The following is a 25,841-nucleotide window of genomic DNA, read 5'->3' on the forward strand; positions in this document are numbered from 1 at the left end:
GATGGGTGGACTTGGAATCAAGAGCATTTCTGTGCTGAGTGTCTTTGGCAAAGGATCACTCACTCACTCATGGGGAAAGCATTTGGGGTGTAGTCCTCTTTTAACTTAAAAAGGGCTTGTGTGGACATAGCATCAGTCCAGCTCTGTTTGCCAATTCCTTGATTTGGAGCAGAGCTCAGCACCTGTAGCATGCACAGGCTCTGTCCTGGGCTGGAGCCCATCCATGCACATCCCTCTGCTGCAGGAGGCACAGCAGCTACGCTGGCCAAAGCCTGCTGCTTTCATGTTCTCACCTCGGGTTTCAAATGCAGTTGAGCTGGAACAAGTGTGTTGCCACCAACACAGACAAGCCTTTTCTCTGTCATGCCTTCCTATTCCTTTTTTTATGGATTTTCCCCATCTGAAGGCTGTTGTATGAACACTAATGAAAAGACAACAAAGATCTATTTTAATATGATTTACCAAATAGTTTTGCCAGCTCTGGTCAGGTTGTTTTTTTTTCCTATTGTGATGAAGTCACCCATCTTCATGGAATAACTGTATTTTATCTTTGTTTAAGACATGTAGGTATGATATTTTACAAACAATTTTCTCCTTTGTGGGGAATAGGGGTAGTTTAGTGTGGCTAGCCTATTTCTGCCCAGAAAGCTCACAGTATCTGGAAGTACCACATGAAAAAGAGATAATGTGTGATTAAAAAATTAAATAAAAATGTCTTCGCTGCATGTTCTGCTTTGCAGAGTTGAAAAGTAGAACATCTCTTAAATTTTCTCTAGGTTTTTATTATAGCCTTATTCTTAATTTGGGCTTTGTTCCGAGCAGCTGAGTGTGTTGCAATACAGTGAAGTCTATGGGAGGCAAAAGGGCAGTGCAACTGCCAGCCACATTCAGAAGAAAAAGATAAATGGAAAACTAAGAATAGCTTTGCCCATTTTCAGGGAGGAACCTTCCATCTGATGAGGCCCTCACCAGCTCACCACAGTGCCTCAGCAGGTGATTCCTCCTGTCCTTGCTTTGCAAGTTCAAATTCTCACGTGCCTGCAAACCGTGATGCTATGCAGGAATAGAGAACAGGTGTGTGCCACAGAGGGGTGGATGGACCTGTAACAGACACATCAACGTCAGTGCTTCTGCCTGCTGTGTTCTGTAGGCTGTCCTGGCCTTGGTTTTCCATTTTTAGTGTTTGTTTCCAGACACGTGGAACAGGAGGTAACGCGCAGGGCAGGGGTGACTCTAAGATTACCTCGTGTTGTGTAAATGCCCTGATTGTGGGAGATGATGCTTGTTCCCCCTGCCATCCGCCACTTGTGGCAAGTGGTGATACTTGTCCCTGCATATCCTCTGGTCCCTAAGGCATAATTGTCCTCCTTTTCTCCCTTTTTTTTTCCTTTTCGTTTCCTTTTTTTCCTTTACTTTTTCAGTGTGGTGCTCTTACTTTCTAGCAATGAAAGCACACTCTCAGGGTCCTTTTCAGCATTTCTGTTAATCAGTCTTAAAAACAAGAGTGCACCAACAGAAGCTACTTTCACCATTGGGCACTTTATTTTTTCTAATATAGAACAGGCATGGCAGTGCTTCTGTGTGTCCTGAAAATCCATTAAGTACAGAGATATTTCTGCACAGATCAATAACTCAGACAGTGATTAAATTATTGCTTATTAACTTGTTGCTTTGGGTGCTAGGATGATGCATCCCTTACACTGCTGGCCTTTTCCATCTGAATAGCTATCAGTATTGCCCTCTGAAAAAGAGCAAAGAAAACAAAGACCTTTCCCCTGGTATGAGTTATCGAAATTACAGTCAAGTCAATCAATGCTTTCTGTTTACCTCTCTACATTTATATTTACACTTCTATTTCTGTCTCTAAAGTAATTTGTGAGTCTTTAGGATTTTATTTATTAGACTCACAGGATGCCATTTCAATACATCTTTCAAAATACTTTCCTTCCAGAGTACAAGTGTGGACTGACCTTAGCTTTAGGAAAAAGTCACTCCTTGCCAGGGAGTAAGAGGTGTGGAATTGAAGTTGGTGTTTTGCTCAGTGTTTATTCAGGGGTGCAGTGAATTAGCAGTACCTTCTTATACTAGGTAGAACAGAACAGGAAAGCTGTTAACAAAATATCTCCATAGGGCTTAATTAGGAATGGGAGAAGTCATCTGCATTTCACAAGATTTCTTACTGTTTAATCCCTTTTTCTAGTATGTACAGAGTCTGGAAAACTTCTTTTATAATAGCCTTTACTTCTGACTTGTCCCTGAGAAGGAGGCTGACTTCAGCATATGAGAAACAGGCAGAAGAAAAAAAATATTAATTTACAAGTTGTTGAATAAATAAGCACCCCTGTGGAGGCATCTGTTTTTCTGGGTGTAGAGTTACTTTGGCTGGGTAGGGCTAAGGATCTCCTGGCTTGCTTTAAGCTGGGTTGCAGAAACGAGGCTTTTGCAGGTCTGCTCTTAGAGTTTCATTGAACAAAGCCCCTGCAAAATCCCTGGGTTATGAAATATTTCCTCTCTGCCGGGTCCCAGACAAGAGATGGCATCTGCAGAGCCAGAAAAGGAAGTCCTTGCCTTATAGAGAGAGCTCTTGGTGTGACACAATGGCTGATATAAAGTGTCGGGGGAGCTGAGTTGAAGCAAAGGAACAAAGGAAGATCAAGATTCGGTGGCTGTCTCAGGCAAAAGGAAAGTGGAAAGTGTCTTGGGGATGGATAAATTTAAGGCTGCCCTTGTTCTGGCTGGGGTAGGGGATGCTCTCGGTTATCGCAATTTCTCCCGCGAAAACAATGCCTTAGGTGCAAAAATCCAGCAGGAGCTGAAGGAAATTGGAGGGCTTGAGAACTTGGTGCTGTCTCCTGACAAGTGGCCAGTAAGTGACAACACGCTCATGCACATGGCTACAGCTGAGGCTGTCATCACAGGTAGGTACGGCGGGAACAGCAGACACAGCCTGCACTGCAGCAGACCTGTCGAGCTGCTGCATTTCTTAAATAAGCCTGATTGCTGGGGAAATCATGAGAAAGTGTGACAGAAATGCTGCTTATGTGAATGATAATGTGCATTAGTTTGGCTGCTCCATGAGCATAATCCTGTGACCATCTCACAAACTGGGGGGTCTTGATTTCCGGAGTGTGGATGGGCTCTTCCTTTATTTTCCTTAAAGATATACAGTTAGTTAAAGCTTAAAGACTAAAATAACTCATGTCCAGTGTAACAAAAGTAATTGCCAAGTAGATTATCTGTGTGCTGGAGTAAATCAGGGAATAATACAGCCACTGGAGAGTCTTCTGTAAGAGATAAGAACTCTTCTGAATGCATTTTTTACATGTTTGTGTCCAGAACTCCAGGCTGGAGTACAGTTACCTTAGTACCACTTTCAGGCTAAAAGCAGTAGTGCTGTCTCCTCTTTGCTGCCCCTCAGACAAAGGGCTGCATCTGCAAAAACCTGTTTGTTTTATAAGGAAGCTCCATGTCTTTAGTCCAAAAAGTATCCTAACATACTGTATTTATAATGAAATCTGTCAGAATAGTGGACGTTATTATTAAGATGTCTTATAAAATCACAATGGTTTGAGAGAAAGCACTTGTTTTTTCTTAAGGTGGGGGTAGTCTTTTTAAGATGAAAAGTGTTTGTATCAACACCTTACCCATCAAACTAGAGCTTTCTGAGACTGGCAAGATCATAGAAAGTACACCAGAAGACAGTGACCTCTCAACAGTATTTTGCCTCTTCAGAATGATTAATTTTTTTTTTTAAATCTCTGTAAAAGTATTCCTGATTTTTCTCAAAACTCATGACACTGCTTAACTACCAGTAGCAGAAGCTCCCAATGTAGCTAAGTACCCTTCACATCAATGAGATTTCCCCTGTGCTAGTGTTCCACTCCTTTATCTGCCTGCTTCCAATCTGCTCTAAATTTAGTAGGTAGAGATCAGTTGAAGAGTGTGTAGGACACTTCATACTTGGCTATTAGCTAACCAATGGTTTAAGGGGTAGCTAATACACTAAAGATAAGGGCAAGATGTCAGCCTATCAAGAAAAAAGATGACTAGCATATTTCTGAATATAGGCTATGATTAAATACGTATCATATGTTTCTTGTTTATTGAACCCTCTAAAATCATAACTTCTGGGTAATCAAGTCACTTAGACCAACAGTAAAATAATAATTATTTTCTTAAATACAGCCTGTAAATTGGTCTAAAGAAAAAAGTTTAAGCTACTGTTTTCATTGACTGTGTTTATCCTACACACTCATTTCTTTGACCTCATTAGACAAGTATTTTAAAAAGGTGATTTTGTGGACTGGAGAGGAAACAGCAATATGGAGTAGGGAATTTTAGTAAAAAACCTTCATTTCACTGCAACATTGGTGAGTGGGATAAAAGGAGTCCTTCTCCCTGCTTCCCACAAGGGAAACAAGAACCATTCCTGCTCACAGCTGTGTCTCCTCCTGACATGGGGAACCCAAAAAAACCCCATGGCTTGCTCATGGCCCAGCCTAGGTGCCAAATCACCCACGTCAACAGAGTGAAGCTGAAGAAGGTGAACGTCTGTGAGGCTGAAAGCATCTGCCACCAGCCCTGGAGACCTGCCCTTACTGCTATGGGAACAGATTTTAAAGAATATATTGGGTGACTGGAACATTACCAGCCAAAAAAAAAAAAAAAAAATCAGAGGGGAGTTAAGCAATAAAAATATCTCTGTGGTTCACTGGCCTGCTCCCTGCACATCCTGTTTGCCTGCCTGGCTGGCTCCTGGCTGCTGGCCACAGCATTCCCTGGACACTCACCTGCAGGCAGTTGCAGGATGCTTGTAGGCTGGGACAAACATGCCCACAGCTTAAAGCCATGAAGTCCTGTTGTCATTGTGGGGGCACTGTCCTGTTGTCACTGTGGGGGAGCTGCCAGCCTGGGGCTGAGGCAGCAGCCAAGCATGAGGTGCAGGCTTGTGTTAAAGGCAGTTCTCACCTGGGGAGGGGATTTTGGGCAGAGCTTTGCCAGCTGCATTGAGAACATCCCAGGAGTGGCATGGCCACAAGAAACTAGGGCTGCTGCTGACTGAGCTGCTGCTCCCCAAATGCACCATGTGCCCTGTCTGAAAGGTTGATCTGACAATGAAGGACAGACAAAACATCTGCTTTCAGGAGGAAACTGTCCTGTAATGGAGGAACAAGGACAGCATCATCAAACCCAGGGAATTTGTCTCTGCAACAACAAAAGCATTGTTGTTTTCCTCTCCTGCTTACACATGGGTTAAAAAAAAACAGGAGTTCATTTCTAAAGAAAGGACCTGTCCTATTGATGGCTGAGACAGCAAGCTGGCTCCAGCATGGGAACCATGGTGGAATTGGACAGCCTGGAGGTGCTGGACCACATGGACTCTGTGCTCTGGGGACAAGGCTTCTGCAGGAGCTGCCAGGAAGCAAACCCTGCTCCTGGCTGCTGTCTGCATAAACTGTGACACCTGACTCCTAAATCTGGAAAGAGCTGGCAGCTTGAGAGGGTTTTGTTTCTTTAGGATTACATGTGGGATGGCCAGTGTAACTGGTAGGGTATTATTTTATGTGAAAGAAGAGGAACCTTTGTTCTTCCCTTCATCTTCTTGTCTGCCTCTATAACTGAGTGTCTCTTGCTTCTGGGTTTCCTAACTTTCTCTTAAATTAAATTGTGGATTTCCAGAATTCACCTTCTCTGACAAAATGAAGATATTTTTAGAAGAACTTCCCCTGCTGTGTCATTCAACCTGTGCAACAAACCAAGTATTAAATGGGGTTTCTCCAAGTATATAGAAAATAAATAAATGGATGAATGCCTTTGCCTTCCATTTGCATTGATTACACAGCTGTAATAGATGCCAGTGGAAGGTTTTCCTTGGCACAAGTCAAGGCCTGGACTTTTTAAGATCCACATCAAGACCATCAACCAAGAAAATAGCAATATTGAAGAATTAGTCTATGTTAAACAAGGGCAAGACTCCTCCTTAGACAAGACTGTAGGACTTGATAAAAATAATCTATAAACAGATATTGTTAGTGTACTTTGTACAGAGAGAAATTTATGTGCTGGAAACTTCCTTCAGGCAGTAGGGATTTACTACTCTTACTGATTTTTATAGTATTTTTTTTAAAACCTCACTGTTCATGATATTATAGTATATTTGGATCCTGGCATGAAAAACCTACAAATTTTAGACAAAACATAATTAACATACAGATTTAAAAAAGGAAGTTGTCAATTTGCTTTTATATCTAGTCATACATCACTCTTAAAGTGATTCTGTAAAGTGATAATTAAAAAAAAAAAAAAAAGGAAAAAAGGCTTTTATTTTTAAATTGGGTTCTCATCTGTAAAGGCAGGGGCTGAGCCAGGCACAGTTGGCTTTACCCAGAGCCCGTGGCAGCCACGCTGTCACCTGACAGTAGATCATCTCTGTAATGACTTCACACCACAGAGCTTATTACAGGCCCTCAGCAGCTACTGTTGATTAATAGGATGCTTCATCATTCCAGGGAAGGAATTAAACATGGAAAGGAAAGGAGGGGAAGATGAGAACTAAGAGCCAAGACCATTCTCCCTCCAGCCCGCTGTCATAGTGTGTAAAAATGTGACAGCGGCACCAGAAACATGACTTGGTATAGTGGAAGCAGAAACAGGAATATTTCTCAAATGCACAGTGAGCTGTTTTCTGTGTGTTTTTGCTCTCCTGCCTTCACTCAACAACCTTCTGTCCCTGCTGTGAGCAGATTACTGGTGTCTGGAGGACCTGTACCGGGAGCTGGTGAAGCGCTACGTGGACGCTGTGGACAAGCTGTCGGGCAGGCGGCCGGACCCCGCCACCATCGAGGGCTGCAGGGAGCTCAAGCCAGACAACCACCTCCTGGCCTGGCACACGCCCTTCAACGAGAAGGGTAGGCACTGCTTTCCTTCCAGAGGGCCTGCCTGGGATAATGCATGCTCTCTGTGCTCCTGGCTATATGGAAATTGTTTCCTCTTCCCCCTGACATCAAAGGCCACTACCCCTGAAACGTTTCCATGTTCGCCTGAGGATGACAAGAGACCTGCCAAGAATTCCTTCTGTAGGGCACTGTGTCCTCTTGTAAGCAAACCCCTCCCTCTTTAACATCTATTTAAAGAGACTTTGTCCTTGGCTCTGTGCCTCAGGGTCCAGATCTTTGTCCTTGAGTTTAATAGTTATTTTAAGAAATATTTTCTGCCATTTTTCCTTTAAACGTTTGTAGACTTGGATCTTTTCAGTGACACCAGATCTGAAACAAAATGCCAAGCCTATAAATTGCTCTAAACAACAACATGTTCACTGGAGGGAAAACAGAGACTTTTCTCCATTTGGATGCCCTGCTAACAGCTACGATTGTTTTGTTGGTAATCCCTAACATCCCTAGCCTGGTTTACCTACGCCTGACCCTCTCTTTCTTTCCCTTTGTGATAATTTTCTTTTACAACTAATGAAATTTCCATATCAAGTTAAATAACACGCACACAGCTATGTGCACACACAATCACACACAGTGCAATTAATCTGAAAGCCTGTAGGGTCACTCTATTATCAGAGGATGGAGACCCAGACAGCCACAAATGTGTCAGCTCACACCCATGGTGGCTGTGTCCGTGTGATGCTCGGGCACTGCACAACACACTGCCTCCACAGAACTGAATATTGATGCAACACCATGGCAAAGACCCAGTGGCACAATGCCACGGCTATTCCTGGGTCTCTGCAGCCAGTTTTCCTGACAAAAAAAAGCATCTCTCACTCATCCTCTGCTCCTCACAACAGGTGCTGGGAGCAAAAAGGGTGTATTTTTCCCATCCTGCTATCAGCCAGCCAAATCTGAAAGTGTCTCTTTGGCAGCTGTCATGTATTTTGTGGATAAAATTGCAATGGATAAAATTAGGTGAAAATAATTGTGGGAGCTGCTGTTGGTCCCAAGTAGCTCTTAATATTGTTTGACAAGCAGTTGAGTATGGCTGCTCCCTGGTCCACCACAGTGTTGAAGCTACCTCTCTTCTCTCAGCTTTCTTTCTTCCCAGCTTTCCATGATGGACTATCTGCTTTGGGGATACTCTGGGCTAGAAGAATCTAAAATTAATTTCTACCTTGAGATCTGACAGCTGAAAGCCACCTTCTCCATCTGGTCTGACAAATTAGCAACCAGAACATTTCAGGAAACTTTTGTTTCACCCTGAAAGAAGAGAACTAGTGACCTGAAGTGGAGGTGTTCTTTCTTCTATGAGACTCAACACTGCTGTGGATGTAATTAACTTTTAATTAAATTTGCACAAAATTCTTCTTGAGGCAAAACCATGCCACAGGCATTGAATGCCTGGGATTAAATGCCTAGCACTCAGATTATATTTTGGATGGGCTGGAACCAAAAGGTTTGCTGATTTGCTGATTTGCTGTGGACATTCCATCTTATCTTGCTTCCAGCAATAATTTGTGTGCCAGCCTTCATGGACTTATCTTAGGTAATTTTGCATTGCTTATGGATGCTTTTCTGGTCAAATTCTTGAGGGTTTAGTCAACACACTGAATCCCTAAGTCAGACTGCCCTATGTGTCTCTGCCACCTCATGTGATTGTCACACTCGCTGCAGAGATGCCTGGGTTATGTGACCACAGAAAACCTGCCCAAGATTGTCTAACACCTTCCATTTTAACAGCTTGTTTACAATTGACATCATTGACTAGCACAAGGATAAAATTCTCTTCGTTAAGTGTTTGCCTCAGATTGTAAGTATTTGTTTAAAGCTTCGATGCTGTTTCTGAGACATGGTAAAAATGTTTTGACTCACTGCCAAAACTTCAAATTGTTTGAAAGAGAACTGTTGATGTTGTAGAACTGGAACCAAAATCTGAATAAGGTAGTACCTCCTGAGCCAGAGATTTGCTTTTGGAGCCACTGCAAAAGGCCAGTCAAATGGTGGGTCAAATAGCTGGGCTCTACCTGCATCGTGTATTTCAGGCTGAGACTGTATCATCCAAGCAGGTCTTAATTTGCATCTGTGGAAGCAACCTCTGGGCTTCCTACAAGTCCTTGATAACTTTTTGCTGGTGATATTGGCAGAGGAGCGTGAGGGAAGAGTGTGAGGGAAAATGCAGAAAGTTGAGGGGAAAGTTGAAGAGAAGGTTAAGCTGCAGATGCACGGGAGGTAAAGGTGCTGGGCTCTAAGTTTTCATTCAGAATGATCTGTAGTCACAAATGGCACATCCTCTTCAGGGCTTAGCAGCCATGACCCTAACCTTTGTTATTCCACAGGTGTAGAATGAAGAAAATCACACTGAGGTATGACATACTCAAAAAGAATAATGTAGTGCATCAATGAAAAGGAAAATAACTGAGAAACATGGATAGGGCTTCTTCACACAATACCTATATAAGCTGCATAACTATTTTCCAATGCCAATTTGCAGATGCTACAGTTTGTGTGAGTTCAAAAATGAGCTGGGCAAATTCACCCAGGGGAAATCCTTCAAGAGTTTTTAAGCAGGAAGATGAATAGCCAGCTGCCTCCTGGATCAGGGAGACAAATTATCAGGAGCTTAGTTAGTACAAAAGGATAATGTCATTGTACTTCTCTTACTTTCTTAAGTATCCTTTTTATTGTCAAACGTGATGAATTGACCTGACCTTTGATCTGATCATGCAGGACAGTCCTTATGTTGTCACACGTGTCACCCCTGTTGCTTGAACTAGTCTTGCTGTCCCTTATGTCCTTAGCTCAAATGGTAGATGTGATACATGAGAGTTAGCTCCCTGAAGCTCTCTCTGGATTTAATGTTACTCCACGTGATGGAATTTTTTATTATCAAGTTTATTGTCTAATTCTGCAGAAGGTTTTAATGGAACTTCCCAGACTGTAGGAATGCAATGGAGTGGGAAATACAGACTCCTCCAGACCAGAAGTCAGATTGCTGTAGTACATCTTCCACTTCAGATAGACTGAGAGATGTTATTTAATTAGCAGCTTTGTGTAGTGCAAGGACCTTCCCTCTTGGATAACCAGAATGGGGTGTGTCCTTTGGAGAAACCAGGTTTGCACAGTGAAGACTCTCATCTGCTACTCTCGAGCAGCAGATGGTTTCATGAACAGTTTGGTCTTGTAAGCAGGAGAAGATATTTTCTCCCAGTTGAGTGGTGCCCTGGAAGACTGAATTTCCTTCCTGACTCTTCCTTGTGGTGTCTATGTCATCTGTGGGATAGGCAGACAGTTTTATCTGCTCCTGGATAGCTGTTCTAAGAGGAGAAGAACCCTTTTCCTAAGAGGGAAATTCAGATGTTGCACCTGGAAATGCCAGTAGGTGGTTTATGTTAGTTTGGCTCAGGCATCAGTTAACTTGAAGTAGATCTCAGTGCCACCCTCACTACCCCACGTTGATCACACTCATAATCTTAGGACATTAGAGCTGGAGCCACTTGGGATGAGACTTAATGTCAAGAGGTGTTCCAAGAGAGCCGAAGTGCTTTGCTCTCACAGCAAAGGCCGGTGGAGCAGCTGAGGGCCTTTCTGCAGGTAAGTGACTGAGAGCTGTGACCTGGCTCCTTGGCATCAGCTGCTTCAATTTACTCTGCCCCTCAGTTGCTCCTACTGTGCCATCACACACACTAATGGACACACTGCCTTTCTCCATGCTGCCTCTCTGGGAAAGACAAGGAGATTGGGCTCTATTGCAGGTTCACATAGGCTAAAATTAGGTAGCATAAATATGCCCCTTATCTTCCAGGAACCAAGAAGAGAAATGCTGATTGCTCTCAGCTATTCCCAAGGTCACTGGGAAGTGTGATTGAGCAAAGACAGCCCTGAAAAATGCCAAGTACTTTGAAAAATCGAAGCCTATCCATCCCAGGGTGGTTGTCTGCAATGAGTTAATGCTTTTTTGGGCATTGGCTCACCAGCTGCAAAGAGGAGATAATCACCTCACTGGTGCCTGGTGAAGATAAGCTCATTAAAACTTCTCTGAGATCCTAAAATTACTGTGATAAGTACTGCAGAGAAACTCATTAGTAAGTTTAACTCCATTCAATGAAGTGTTTAAAAGTTGAACACCTAGGATCAGACACTCAGTTCCCAGGATTAAAAGAAATTCTGAATTAGTTATTCAATAAATAAATTCTGTGCTACGTGGAGGTGGAGATTCTCAAGACTAAACTCAGTAAGTGTAGACTGTAGCACAACAAGCACTAATTTTAGGTTGCATGACAAACTTCAGTTCTGACATTGACTAACTTTGATTTGGCTCTGTAGCCTTTAGCTTCTTTTGGACACATTACTTGTGTAAATAGCAGAAACTGGTGAGGCTCTCCAGGATGAAACATGCATTAAAATTAAATGGTGTGCTGTGAAGCTCATATAAAATGTTTTAACTGTGTGCTTACAGCTATAAAATAAGGGTGTGGGGAAATGTATCTGTTTCTCAAAGTTCTGTTTCTGGTGTGGGCACCTAGAGCAAGCAAAACAGCAGTGTCAGCCAAGAATGAGTGAAGATGGGATGAGAGTTTGGATCAAACAAGTTCTGTGAACAAGAGAGCACACAGCTTTCTGAACCCACTACACTCTTCATAGCATTTGATTATATTGGAATGCATCTGTACAACCAGAATGACTATGTAGGAGCAAAACTCCTTGCAAGAAACTTTCAAAACTTGTAACTCATTTTGCATGTTAATTTCCCATCCCCTGAGGAGTTCTCTTCCCACATATGAGTGTAAAGTGTGCTTGTCTCATATTTTATCAACATATTTGTGTGAGATCAGTCTCCTTTTAAATGCTTGGTATTATCCTTATATTTTAGGTTCAGGATTTGGAGCTTCCACAAAAGCCATGTGCTTAGGGATGCGATACTGGAAGCCAGAAAGGCTGGAGACACTTATTGAAGTGAGCATCGAATGTGGACGAATGACTCATAACCACCCCACAGGTAATGCCTGCACTCTGACATCCCTAAGGCAGCTGTGCTCTTCTGCAGGAGCTAACATGGCTCCCCTGGTTAAACCACTTCTGCTTTGCAGGCTCCAAGCCCTCAGTGTGAACCTCACTTGGTTAGCACATACATATATATGTTATTTATACAGGCTTATATATTTGCTTGTATATTATGCAGACAGCATCCTCAGGCATAGTTGTTTTCTCTTCTAAAATCCCAATATCTAAACACAACCTGCCTTGTCCAAAGCATAATCATGTTAGTTGCCCTGATCGAATTTTAGGATTCATGTATATCTAGATGATTCACTGTTGTCATGCAAATTTATGGTTCAGGGGATAACAACATTTTTCTCTTGGCAGGTTTTGTCATATGCAATCACTGTAGGTAAAGGTAGTAAGCCAAAAAACCTGAACTCCACACATTTTAGGATACAATCTGAAACATTCTCTGAACAAAACCTAAATAAGCAGATTTAATGTTGTTTTTAATATTCAGATCTGTCATTTTGATAATTTTATGCTATGTAAATTTGTATTCATTCTGTCTGTTTTAAACAGCAATAAATAAAACCATAATGAATGGTGACATGTGCAACATGCTCAGTGCTATGAAGCAGTCAGAAAAGCCATCAAGATGCCATAAAATTAGGAGAGAAGGGCTCAAAACAAAGCAGAGAATTAGGCTGGTGTGTAAAGTCAGTGGTGCATAGCAGCCATAAGACCACTTGTAGTCTGTGTCAGTCATGTCAGAAAGGGCTTATGAGATCCAGAAAATGGCAGCAAGGAGGATCCAAGTTGCCAAACACCTTCCATACAATGAGAAATTACATCCAGAAAGAGTTTTCAGCTGGGAAAAGAAACAAATGGCACAAGAGGAAGGCAGGAAGGAGAGGGGTGGAAGGGCCACATGCATGCCACTGGCATCCTGAAATGTGTCAGGGAAATCCCAGTTGTGATCCTCCTAACTCAGACTCAGAAAACCCAACCAAGTGTGTCAGCTGGGACTGCAACAAGAAGACAAAGGAAATACTTCCCCATGTTATGCACAATGAAGCCTCAGAGCTTGCTGCCAAGGCAGCTGCAAAGTCCTCAGGTGTGCCACAGTTCAAAGGAGACCAGGCAAAGAGGTTATCTTGTCAAAATCAATCAAGCTGTGTAATTGAAATGGTCCCTAAAAAACTAGTCTAGTTGCCCTGGGGAATGGAGAAGGCAAACCACTCCATGGTAGGGGTTCACTCTGTCTTGAAGAGGCAGACACTTGGCTGGGTGTGCTTTCCTCCCAGTGGGGAGCAGCAGGTTGGGTGGGGGCTGCTGTGAGCAGGGGGAGCAACAGCAACATTAAAGGGCATGGGCAGCCCGGGGAGCAGGCAGGAGCAGACTGCCAGCCCCCAGGAAACCTTCAGGGCACACCCCAGCCTCTGCCACCCTCTGGCTGAGCTGTCCCACTGGCCCCTGCTGGCCCTTTGATTCACACTCCAAACCCTCTGCTGCCACCTTCACACTAAGTGTGGCCCTCAAGGATCTTTGGCATCTGGGATAGATGCTGTGCATCTGAGTGAGACCCTTTGGGCTGGGTCTACACAGGCTGTTACTCTTTTTATTATTCATACAGTAGAATATATGAATACTCTATATGGGACTCTAGTTGGATACACCTTGAGCCTGACCCAGTAGTGCAGGTCTTGTGGCAGAGGGAATTAGTAATCTCATCTGGACTTGTCACCTCCTAAAATAATTTTGTTTTACCTTCAGCAAAACACAAAATTCACAATTACCTCTATGAACACTTTTGGACCCATGCACTGAGAGAAGCACCTGCACCAATACTTTGCTCACCTGGGATTTATTTAAATGACTGACTGCTTTTCTTAAGCTTCTCCAGCACACTGCACCAGGTTGATTTTGTTGTCCTTGACAGAATGCCAAGGGCACAAGCAAATATAAGAAATGAGCTGACTGTTTCTGGTGTCATGGAAGTGTTGAGTGCCCACCAACAGTTATAATACTTGTAACATTTGCAATATTGAAATATTTGTAACCAAAGTTACAAATAGAAGACCAGCATGTCCTTCTTGGACAATTTCTTCTTTTCACCTAAGGGGACATGGGTTTGTTCCCTTAGAGTCAAATGAGCCAGAAATAGTGTTAGATCTAGCAAACACCACTCTTGGGCTGGATGATGCTGTAAACAAGCTGATATAGCTTGTAATTGAATCACTTTGTACAAGTCAATTATTTCATGTGACTTCAATTAGAAGATTTTCAGTACACCATTGGTAGATGGTGTTTATTTTTGACCCCTACCTCAATTTCTATCACATTACACCACTAGAACAGAAGCTCCCTCCTCTGTAAGATAAGTCGCAAACCAATGGGCAGCGCTCATTAGCCAATAATCCTGAGATGCCACAAGTCAGGCTGCAAACAGGAGGAGATGGGTTGTGTACATTTATTAATCTACCTGGCAGCCATGAGGCATTCCCCTGGTGATTTTATGAGGAGAAACAAGGACAAAAAGGATGGTACCAGCACAGATGCACACTGGTAATCCTTGTTATTTGTGAATTCCAGGTTTTCTAGGGTCCCTGTGCACAGCTCTCTTTGTGGCATATGCAATACAAGGGAAACCCCTTGTGCAGTGGGGAAGAGAGATGATGAAGGTTGTGCCAATGGCTGAAGAATACTGTAAGAAGACCATTCGTCACATGGCAGGTACTGAGTCTGGATCAAGAGTTTATTTTCTTAAAGCTATGTTTAGCTGGAAAGGCACTGAAGAAATGTCAGTGCCTAGTCTTTACATTCTGCTGCTTTCCCCCCTCTCCACCCTCCAAAGGTTGTCCTCCTGCTTTCTCTGCTCAGAGAAGTACCTCAGAGGTGGTGCTATCTTCTTCTACCACCAGTGAGTGGTGAATTTGTGGCAAAAATACAAAGCAAAATAGCAATGACCGTGCCCTACTGCACAGCTTTATTTTTAGGGAATCTTCAGAGATTGCTGGGCAGGGGGGAGGAAGGAAAATATATTTAGCAGGTTATTAGGCAAACTGACTGCTGAGATTAATTATTCAGCTGCCTTCCATCAATTAGTGCAGTTCAACATCTTCCAGGAATAAAACCACTGACACCCCTCATCCTGCCAGGAAAATTTCACCTGCAGATGCCTTCAAACCAAGAGCTAGCTTTTGACCACAATTCAGAATTGAGTTGTTGCTTTTCTAAACAAATATTTGAGATGCAACCTGTTGTATCCTTGTTTTAAACAACTGAGTGTCACCCAACTACTGAACTTGATACTACTACTTTATTATTGCTATGCACGTGGTCTTTGGGGCTAAGTACTTTAGTCCCCTCCTGCCAGGAAGTGATGTCTGTTATGGTGAGACCTGCCATGGACAGATGATTATCATTGCATTGAAACTTCAAGGAAAGAGATTAAGGGACAGCTGTTGACAAAGACTAAATTCAATATAAATCATTACTCAAGAGCACTCAGAAATTAAAGCTTACCCCTGAAGAAAAACTGCTGCTTTGAAATCTGAAAGGAGCCCCAGGAAAGCTTTCTGAAAGACCCTGAGTTTTCATCTGTGCCTCATTGCACACCAGGATTTTTTTAGCAGGGATCCATGAGGAGCAGGTGCAGGATTAATGTGCTCAGAGCATTGCTCTGAGTGGCTGTGCAGCAGGTCCCTGTCACTCCAGCCCAGCAGGACCCCTCAGAGTGGAGCTATGTGTGCTGGGCTCCTGAGGCATGCCCTCCTGCCAGTGCCCGTATTGTTGGGCTTCATCCTATTTTGGTAGTGGGAAAAGTGTCCTGCATTAAAGTTAAGCTCCTTGGCTGCTGAGATGCGCTGTGAAGAAATCCTGCCAAAGAGTCCTCCAGTTTTAGAAAATCCTATTTTAGCTATATTATCCCGCATGGATAACAAACAGAGAGTTTGTTATCCATGTCACAGAGAGTTCCACTCTACACCCCTCTCTGATATCCAGTTGCAATTACTGGATTACAGATAGTTCCAAGGACTGGAATGTGACCATCACCTCGGCTGGGCTCGAGGGATGGTGCAGAGCCTTGCTAGGGTTAGTGGCATGGCATTCTGACCATGCTACAGGTCCACCCAACAAAAATCTCCTTCAGCTGCTCGATCCCTCTGTTTCTGTGGAAGAAGCACCTTGCTTGTTAAGGTGCTACATAGAAAACATTCATTTTTGAGGCATTTATGGTTTATTGTCATGGGGGAATTAGGAAAAATAACCACAAACAAACAAAAAGCCAACAAAAACAAAATAGACTGGTCAGATCACTCACATTTCTAAAAACTGTCATAACCAGCTGCTGCAGTGGGTGTTGATAGTTTACATTTGATTTGCTTACACCTGTTTTCCTCTAGATGTTGCAGATACATCTAGATGCTCTCCTTGGCATGATGGCTATAAATGCCCTTTCACTCTGTTTTTGTAAACATGTCCCCTTTTTAGGGTTCTGGTCAATGGTTTCTTTGAAATTAGGCCAAACTGGGTCACAGACTCAGAAAAAAGGCAGCTGGACATTTCCAGGTGTCTCAGGCATGTGGTTGAATGCTCATCATTGGGGCTGGGGAAGCTGACAACTTTGTGGAAGTGTCAGGTCCTACAAAGCAGCTTGCATTTTTACAGAAAAGCCCCTACTTAAAGATCTTAATTGGTAAATCAAAATGCCAAATTGTGGCTTTTAGGAAAAGAGGCAAAATCAGATTACATTATTCAGGTGAATAGTTTGGTTGCATGTGTGCTTCTCAGTCCATTGCAGCACACACCACTGAGCAGCCAAGCAGGAGAGAGGGAGAAAGTGGGGATGTTAAATTTTATTTTATACCCATGGTCCCATCCCAGATTGCTAGTTTGCCTTGGCATACTTAGCCACCTGGGCCACCTCACTGTCCCCTAACTCCTTCCCCCCCATCAGTTTGCCAGGCAGGGTTTCCCCTCAGGCCACAGTTCTGCAGGCACCAGGTGCATGTGTATGTGCTTAACAGTCCACTGTGACTGACTTAGGTGCCTTTTCAAGCCTTTATAAAAAGGGTGAACCAGAGCATTGGCTTGAAAATAAACTAAATTTAATAGTTTATTTACATGGGAAACATTAGGCATGATTAGAGATGACTTCCCAAAGTGGCAGAAAAAATGGAGAAAGACATATGGTTATTTAAAAAGGCTTATTTCTGTGGGCACAGTTAGCAGAGGTGTGTGTTATTTATCCCTTTGCTACATTTGATATGTATTATAATATATACAAATGGGAATTTTGGGCTTTCCTATCTGTTTTTTCCTGAATGATCACACAATAAATGTGATGAAAATAGAACAGAAATATTGGTGAATTTATGCAATTAAAAATTGATAACTGAGGTAGGTGGAAAATTGTATTTAGGATGTGGAAGCATTGTTAGATACCCTTTAATCATAGGAAAGGAATAAAAACTAACAAAGAATTGATTGTTTTCTTTTTCTTGACTTTTATCTTTTCCTTGGAGTGCGCTTCAGTAAATTATTGTAAAATTTCATCTTGACATATCTTAAATGACATTAAAATAGCACAAAATTCTGAAAGTATTTTCTTCATTTTCTTCATTTTCTTCATCCTCTGTTTTCAATTAGATGTCCCACTCCATACATACTTAGTATATATGAAGTACATTACTGTAAAATACCTGGGGTTGCATGTCAGTCAATACTGTCATTATCCTTAAAATATGTTGAAGGAGAACTGAAAATCTTCCCAAAATGAAACACTACATCATTAATTTCTTTTGCCTTCAGAATATCAAGAGCACTGGTTTTACTTTGAAGCCAAGTGGCAGTTTTATTTGGAGGAGAGAGAAATCAATGAGGAAAATCAGAATCAGCCTGTCTTTCCAGCCAACTATGACGCAGAGGAGAGAGAAAAGGTAACTGCAACTTCCAAAAGTTCTTGGGATGGCTCTGAACTTACAGGGGTATTTTCAGAGAGACAAACCACTATTTTTCAACTGATTCCACTGCCAGAGCATTCATGAAAACTTTTTTTTTTTTTTTCCCTGAAATTTCAAGAAAAAAAAAAACCAACTCCCATCCTCAACTCAGATTGCTAGTTTTTGTTTTTTTAAAAGTAGTTACCACCAGTCCTGGGTTTGCTGCAATGAGAGAAAACAGTACAGAGAGGCAGGCTTAACGGTCTGGTACCCAGAGCAGGGACAAAACATGGGCTATGGCTATCTGAAGGTAGAAAAAGCAAATGTCCTGCCTGGAGGTCTCATTAAAGCCTAATGGAGCTGTGGCCAGAGTCCCACAAAAGTACCCCCAGGTATTAAAAGCTGGTCATGTTTAGTGGAGGGTGTCCCAGCCCATGGCAGGGGGTTGGAACTCAGTGGTCTTTAAAGGTCTCTTCTAATCCAAACCAGTCTATGATTTTTTGGTCCTTCAAACAGACATCCCAAGTGATTGATTTGCTGCCAGCTTGGGCTGTGCCAAGCTAGTTTTGAGTGTCTTAGGAGATGGTGTTTCACCACATTCCATGAGATACTATTTCATAATGTACATGATCTTTTCTTTGCTGGTTATATCTTCTTAACTCGAGAGAAATAATGTGTCTTCTTCCCTGCTGTTTACAGCTATCTGATATGGGCTGGCACTGCCCAAAGCTCTCCACTTAGCAGCTAAGCAATAAGCATGTGGTTCTTGTCACCTTTTGCCATAAATCAATCTCCTTTTTTTCCAGACTATTTAAGCATAGTTCTGTGTTGAGGAGTCACTTTGTATATTTTTAGGTGATTATCTGTTCAGTGAAAGGTGCATATGTAAGTCCAATTGACTGTGGATAGTAAGAAATTGCTCACTCTAAATATAAAGAATAGATTCTCTTCCAGGTTTATTTTACTAATGCAGTGCCATGAATTCACTACTACTTTCATGTTCCTTTCAGTACTACTGGAGTCTCAGCAAAGCAATACCAGAGAGATTAAACCAAACGAATTCCCCACAATCATTTCAAGAGAGAACTGTATGAATTCCTAATGCAGAAGCAAAACTTACCTTCATTACCCTAGCCCAACTATTTTGGCCTACTGAGCTATTTATTTTGATGAACAAGAAAGGGGAAGTGGTGCTTGACCCTCAAACCCCCACCAGGCAGAGATTATAGTGTGGCAGAAGCCAAGACACTTCACTAGTGTGCTAATATCTATGGAAAGCAAAGATGAGAAGCGGCCATTCTGCCTGGAATTTTCCCAGAAGTGCCCTCCCTTTGCTTCCCTCCAAACTAACTGTCCCCTTGTGTTTGGGAGCATAGCCAGTTGCCTTTCCACATGCAGTTATCAAAGCAGCAGTGTCTGGCACATCCCTTGCCCACAGGTCACCACATGTGTGCTCCTGCTTGGCCAGGTGCTCCTTTCTGCAGGCACAGTGTCAGCTGCATGTGAAAGTGAAGCCCTCAAATGTGGCTTGAATCTTTCCAAGCATGTTTCAAAGGCAGTTTTCCTCCCAGAAAAGAAATCACACTTTGAAATGCTTAGCAGCAAAGGCCACATTCTCTATAAGCTGGTATATCTAATTTTTCAGTGATGTGCATTTGGAAGATGTTAGATACAAGGTGAATGGGCAGACAATGTTAAACACATGGGATCAGCCTTGATTCTGCAAACAAAACACTGGTCTGACTTGCTTTCCTGTGATGGACACAATGTGCTGCAGAATGAGGGAGAAACAAAACCAAGATCATCCAGGAAAATCAGACTATAAGGACACTGTTTTCTTAAGATGGAGTTGCTTAAACCAGGAGAGTGAAAGAACCCAGAAAGAAGGGAGAAAAGAAGAATGCAAAGGGAGTGCTAGCCAGCAGTGGGTCAGCTCCTGGACACTGGGGAAGTCAGAGGCAGCTGTAATTACTGGTGGCAGGGGTTGACAGCAAGGAGGGGACATGTGAATTACCTCCTGGGCTTGGCAGCAGCTCAGTGCCTTCAGCAGGAGAGTACATACTGACACTCCATCCAAGTCCTAGGTCCTTGCTGGCCCACCCAAAGGAAGCTGGGCTGGTGCCACAGCACAGCACAGGGCTGCACAAAGATGCTGGAGCTGAAAGGAGAAGGAAGCAGTTTGGGAAGTGCTGCCTTGGAGCAGCTAAGTGCTGGCAGGTTCAGTCCCAGGACAGCTATCCCCAATGTAAAGCTGTTTCAGCAAGGCAAGATGACCTTGGACGTGTGCAGAGCATCAGGGATGAGGAGGAATAACCAGAGTGACACTTGAGCAGCCTGGCTCCACACCCAGAATAGCCCCTCTGTGCTGAGCCCTCCTGCCTTTGGCAGCATTGCATGTGTGTCTGTGCTGCTCCACCAGCATCCAAACTGCAGCAAAAGGGCTGGAAATTTGGATGGGCAGAGGATGGCATAAAGGCATAAATAATCTCTCTAAATTGTACCAAAAAAAAAAAAAAAAAAAAAAAAAAGAAAAAAAGAAAAAAAAAAAAAAACACAGAGTGAAGCTGTAGTCTGACTCTGCTGTGTTTGATGTATGTGCAGATAAACCTCAACCAAGTATGAAATAGCACAGGTGAAAGTGAATAGAGAGAAATGCAAACCCTTCATCCACTTTGCAGAAGCCAAGAGCCAGCCAACCAGCAACATTCAACTTGCCCTGATATAAGTTAATCTTGAGGAAATAAAGCTGCCAATTTCTTATTAGGAAGGTATTTTTTTAACTATAAATTTATTAGTGTTGAGATAATTTGGGTATTTGGGGCTGGAGGTACCTGCTCTAGAGAAAATCCAGTTTTCCTTTGCAAACCGCACTGTGGGTTTGGAGCTCTTTCTTCTTCCTAATTCTCCTGGGGAAGAACTGTTTCTTACACTTGCAAATAATTTTCCCTTTTGTTCAACAAGTGCTTTTAGAAGAGGAGAGAAAAGGCTTGGCAAGAAAACAACAGAGAGAGGGGCTTGAATTACATAGTCTGAAACTAAGGCCCTAAAGAAATTACTGGATCAGAACATTTTTCACCCCCAATGAAAACTTGGCTAATTGGAACAATTGCAAATGCTCAGCAAAGGGAGTTGAGAATATTCCCAGAGGCAGGAAGATGACTGATGACTGATGAAGTGTGTCCTTACCAACCTTAATTTTTTATATGATAAGGAATTTTTAGGATGTGAACTTGAAATGTGTCTCAATCTACTTTTTGGCATTTCTGGCTTGCTTAAACCAGCCTCTTGGCCTGCCAAGAACTCGGTGCATTAAGCTGGACTGCAGGTTTATCCCAGCACCTCAGGCATCACTGGGACTGCTGGAGCTGCTACTGTGGCTCATGCACACTGCACCAGAGGAGCCCCAGCACAGTCCCTGCTGCCATTTCCCAGCCCCAGGAGCTATTCCCACTCCACAGGGGAAACCCCAGCCCAGTGTGCCAATGCCCAGGCGTGCAGCCACAATGCTGTAACGGTGTGGTGCTTTGCACCACTTCATTAGTGCCTTGTTTGATGGGGTTTTTTTTCTGTTTTTACTCAGAGCTAGGATTAAAAAACACATAAAGAAAATGAATTTTCCTCTGTTTGGGCTTGGTTGTTCATTAAATCTTATCAAAAGTGCGGAATGTTCAGCAACACTTCTAACCAGCAGCTAGAAGAAAGAAAAATGGAGCAAGATTTAGGTAGCTACAAGATCTCTTAGATTAAAATAATCTAATAGAGGAATAGCACCTGTATTATTTATACTTTTAACCCAATAACCAAATTCCCGTGACCCTCAGTGTGGCACTAACTTTCCAACTAGAAACTATTACTGAAACTAGGAACAAGAAGGAGAAAGAACACCAAAAGACATACCACCTAAAATCTTCCAGATTTTTTTACCATATCTATTTCTATATTATAAAAAACCGCAAATTTAAAACCCTTCACCGTGTGAAAGCACACACTTCTATTTAACTACCCACCCATGATTTCAACTCCATCACTCCAATGTGGAAGCCTGTCCAAGGCCTCAGGTCTCCAGGGGTCGGTGTCGGGAAGCCCATGAAGCTCAGAGCGCAGGTTCTGGGCCCTTCCCTTCCCTTCCCTTCCCTTCCCTTCCCTTCCCTTCCCTTCCCTTCCCTTCCCTTCCCTTCCCTTCCCTTCCCTTCCCTTCCCTTCCCTTCCCTTCCCTTCCCTTCCCTTCCCTTCCCTTCCCTTCCCTTCCCTTCCCTTCCCTTCCCTTCCCTTCCCTTCCCTTCCCTTCCCTTCCCTTCCCTTCCCTTCCCTTCCCTTCCCTTCCCTTCCCTTCCCTTCCCTTCCCTTCCCTTCCCTTCCCTTCCCTGATGGCGCTGTCTCTCCTCAGACCTACCGGCGCTGGAGCTCCGAGGGCCGCGGGGGGCGGCGAGGCCACGACGCCCCCATGATCGCCTATGATGCCCTGATGGGCTGTGGAGGGGACTGGACAGAGCTCTGCAACCGCTCCATGTTCCACGGAGGTGAGGGTCCCCTGTGCCTCCCGCCTGCTCCCCGGGCAGGGCTTATGGAGCCCTCCTGGCTGCCAGCTGCCTCTGCTGGCCACTCTGCCATGCTGTCTGCAACATTCTCACCTCTGGTTTAGCCTCTAAACCCCGTCCTGCTGGCAGCAGCTGCCACATTGCAAATACAAGCCAATTACAGCCCTTTTCAAATGTTGCTCCATCTGCATCTCGTGGTTCCATCAGAGGTGCATGAGGAGCAAGTCCAGCATGGCTTTCTAAAGGGCCGACAGATCCTGACAGAACATGAGTACCTTTGGCAAAACAACCTTTTAGCCGCCTGTAATGAATCCAAGTCAGGGAGAAGAATAATACAGCACCCAAACAAGTGCCAGCCAAATAAAATCCAGCAGTTGGAGGCACACAATTGAGTACTTCTACAGCTTTGTGAGAGAACTTTCTCGTTAGCAGAAGCATCTAGCTGGGCTTTGGGGAGGGCCAGCATGGCTGGGGGTGGGACCCCAGCCCTGACTCACCCCCTCCCTCCCTGTGTGGGGTGAGTCCTTTGAAGGGGCTCTGGGTCTCTCACATGCCCCAGCACGGTGGTGAGGGCTCACAGTGCCCACTGTGGACCCTGGAGGCACAAACCCACATCAGCACAGAGCATCAGTGCTCCTCAGCAAGGCTGGGTGTTCTGGAGCCTGCACTGTGCTGAGCAGTGAGGAGGAAGGAACACTCTCCAGTCCAGGACCTGTGTTGGATAGTAGACACCCCTGTGACTATTATTCCCTCCTTTGTTCTTAGCAATGGCTAACTGCCTGCAAGAGCTGCTGTGCTGGGGTAGATTTTCCCAAAACCAAGTGAGCTCCCAGGCCAGGAGTGCACACCAGACTGGCATCTCCATGTGCTCTTACTCAGACATCCTTAGCCTTTAGGACTGACCCAACACGCTCTCACCTCTCTCCATGGGCGTGGAATGCCCCCTCCTTTGTGCAGTGCAGTTTCTGGCGGTGTGTGAAGGTGACATTGAAGGTGACACTAAGAGACCATTGTGCTTACACCCGCAGGAGAGAGCGCGGCGACCGGGTCCATCGCCGGCTGCCTGTTCGGCCTGGTGTACGGCCTGAGCAAGGTGCCCAAGGGCTTGTACCAGGACCTGGAGCAAAGGGAGAGGCTCGAGTTCTTGGGAGAGAACCTTTACCGACTATCCATGGAGGAAAAGTAAAGCAGTTTCTGCCATTTTCTCTTTCTATAAAGACTATATTGAACGCTGTAGATATCTGACTGGCATTTGCAGTGAAGGAAGTAGCCCTGAGTTAGTCTGAAGAGCTCAATGTACATCGCGTGCAAGTGAAGATAGCTGAGTTATTAGACTGGTTAGAATGACTAGACTGGCTAAATACATGTGATATTTGTGGGTTTTTTACAGATGTAGGGATTTCTAAATATAAGGAGTGCTGCTTAAACCTCAAATGGCAAAAAAGAAATAAAAATGTCTTTTGACTGATTTCAGTCTAACTTGCTATAATACCACTTCCTAAACAGCTGTTTCCAGTAATTACACACACAAAATTAATTTTCAAAACTAATGCTTTCTTGCAAAACTAATGGTAGTACCCACTCATGGGGATATTCTCTGTATATTTGACAATCCTTTCACCACCGTGTCCCTCCTTGTTCTCAAATCTAATGTGTCTGTGACACTTGTAAGCCTAATGTCTCATGGATTAGCTTTTAATGAACCACTGATCCCTGTATCAGCACTGTGGTGTAAGGTATTGTTACATTAGAAGCTTCCAGAAAAGGAAAAGCCAACACTAAAAATACCTCCAAGGAACAAGCAAAGCATCAGTGTGTCTAAAATTTCTGATCAGCGTGTCTAAAATTTCTGAATTATGTTTTATTCTTCTTCAGTCTTCAGAACAAAAGTTTCTCTAAAATATAACTGGCTGAAATATTTGTAAATAAATTAATCTTGCAATATTTTCTAAGTATCAGTCTTTATTTTTAGATTGAACAGATTATATGTTGCTGTATCAGTATCAGAATTTTTGGCTGAGTCTTCAAGCAGTTGTAATAGGTCAACAGTTAGGCTGTGATACATTTCACAAGTCTGAGCACTATGAAAAACCCAAGAAGAAAAATTACAACTGCTTTACCTTTTTTACTTTTGTTTTTTCCTCTTTCCCTTTATTACTTTATTATAATTACTTTATTGCTCTTTTTTGCCTTTTCTTGCCTGGCTTCATCTCACCTCTCGTCTCCAAGTTCTTCTTGAACGTTTATTTTCTTTTTCTTTTTTCTTTTTCCTTTTTTCTTTTTCTTTTTTTATTTTTTCTTTTAGATTTTTTCTCTTCTTCTTCTGGAATTTTTCTTTTGTTTTGATTTTTTCTTTTTAGTTTTTTTTCTTGACTGGTTTTTTTTCCATTCTTTTTTTTCCTTTCCCTTTCCCTTTGCCTTTCCCTTTTTTCCCCTCTTCTTTTCATTTTTCCTTTTTCTTTTATTTTCTCATTTTTCAAGAAAACCAGCAAACTACAGTTGGGTTAGAAGTTGCAAACCACAGATAAAACAAACAGTAGGCCTTAATGAAGGAGATCCTAATGCTCCCAAGAGCAGCACAGGCACAAATATGGAATCCTCAATGAAATAACACAAGTGAGCTCAGAATTTTTTCCCACATTTAACCTCACGTTTTACCTTAGAAGTTCAGAAATCGAAGTCTACGTAATACTTTCTAATTTCCACCGTGTGTGATTGCCTACGTGGTGTTGGTTTCTCCTATCTTTCTCCAGCTGCTGAACTGTGTTTTAAAAAGATAGCTAAAAATACATGAGTACTTTCCTACGCCTTTTTCCATGTAAGCCATTGCTGGGATCACCACTGAGATGTTATGTGGCAGACACAGGAGCAGGTGATGCCTGTCAGTAGGAATAGCAGCCTGCATGACAATGTCTGCACAGAACGGTTTTCCGTACTCCGCGTTACCTCCGGCACTGTTGTTCTAGCATGTTTTCTCTCGGCAGCTTTGCAAGGTGCTTTCTTGTTTGCTTTGGAGATGTCTTAAACCAAAGGCAGCAATTGTGTCAGTAGCTTTCGGTGCCAGAAAATACCAAGACTTTCTGAAAACATTGCTTCTAGTTTAGGATGCCTCTAGCACTCCTGTAATAAATTCAGCAGTAGAGAAGAGAGAAGAGCATATTCTGCATAAGGTAGGACTTTCTCTAGTACTTTGGCTTTTCTTCTTCCTTTAGAAAAAGAAAAAATCACCCATAAATATTAAGATCATTCATAATTTTTCCCGCTTTAACTTCTATCTAACCTGGGCAGGACCAATTTGTGTTTCAGAGATCAGTAAGAGAATCCTGTTGGAGAAAAAAATGGCTGAACCTATAAAGCACCATTTCTGCAGCTGTTGGGGTGGGCAGTTCATTTCACTGAGCTCACTCAAAAGGCCTGTGCATTGTTTTGAGTGG

The 25,841-nt window shown here is 43.1% G+C and overlaps 1 protein-coding gene across 1 annotated transcript; it reads left to right on the plus strand.

Moving 5' to 3' along the window:
* The first annotated feature begins 2,402 nt into the window (after nt 1-2,402).
* ADPRHL1 (ADP-ribosylhydrolase like 1) lies at nt 2,403-24,353 on the plus strand. The gene is made up of 7 exons (XM_079322910.1): nt 2,403-2,918; nt 6,744-6,908; nt 11,812-11,937; nt 14,517-14,657; nt 17,739-17,866; nt 22,257-22,389; nt 23,436-24,353. The coding sequence occupies exons 1-7, from the start codon at nt 2,705-2,707 to the stop codon at nt 23,591-23,593; spliced, it is 1,065 nt and encodes a 354-aa protein (XP_079179036.1). The 5' UTR covers nt 2,403-2,704; the 3' UTR covers nt 23,594-24,353.
* The last annotated feature ends 1,488 nt before the right edge of the window (nt 24,354-25,841 follow it).

This window comes from Erithacus rubecula, assembly GCF_903797595.1.
Source record: "Erithacus rubecula genome assembly, chromosome: 1".
In the NCBI taxonomy this organism is placed as follows: Eukaryota; Metazoa; Chordata; class Aves; order Passeriformes; family Muscicapidae; genus Erithacus; species Erithacus rubecula.

What these genes read in the sequence shown, in the direction of transcription:
- ADPRHL1 (XM_079322910.1), top strand. Translation starts at nt 2,705, where the DNA reads ATGGATAAATTTAAGGCTGCCCTTGTTCTGGCTGGGGTAGGGGATGCT. An exon ending in GACCATTCGTCACATGGCAG is followed by an intron (nt 14,658 to 17,738) that starts GTACTGAGTCTG and finishes TTTTGCCTTCAG; the next exon opens with AATATCAAGAGCACTGGTTT. An exon ending in ACGCAGAGGAGAGAGAAAAG is followed by an intron (nt 17,867 to 22,256) that starts GTAACTGCAACT and finishes GTCTCTCCTCAG; the next exon opens with ACCTACCGGCGCTGGAGCTC.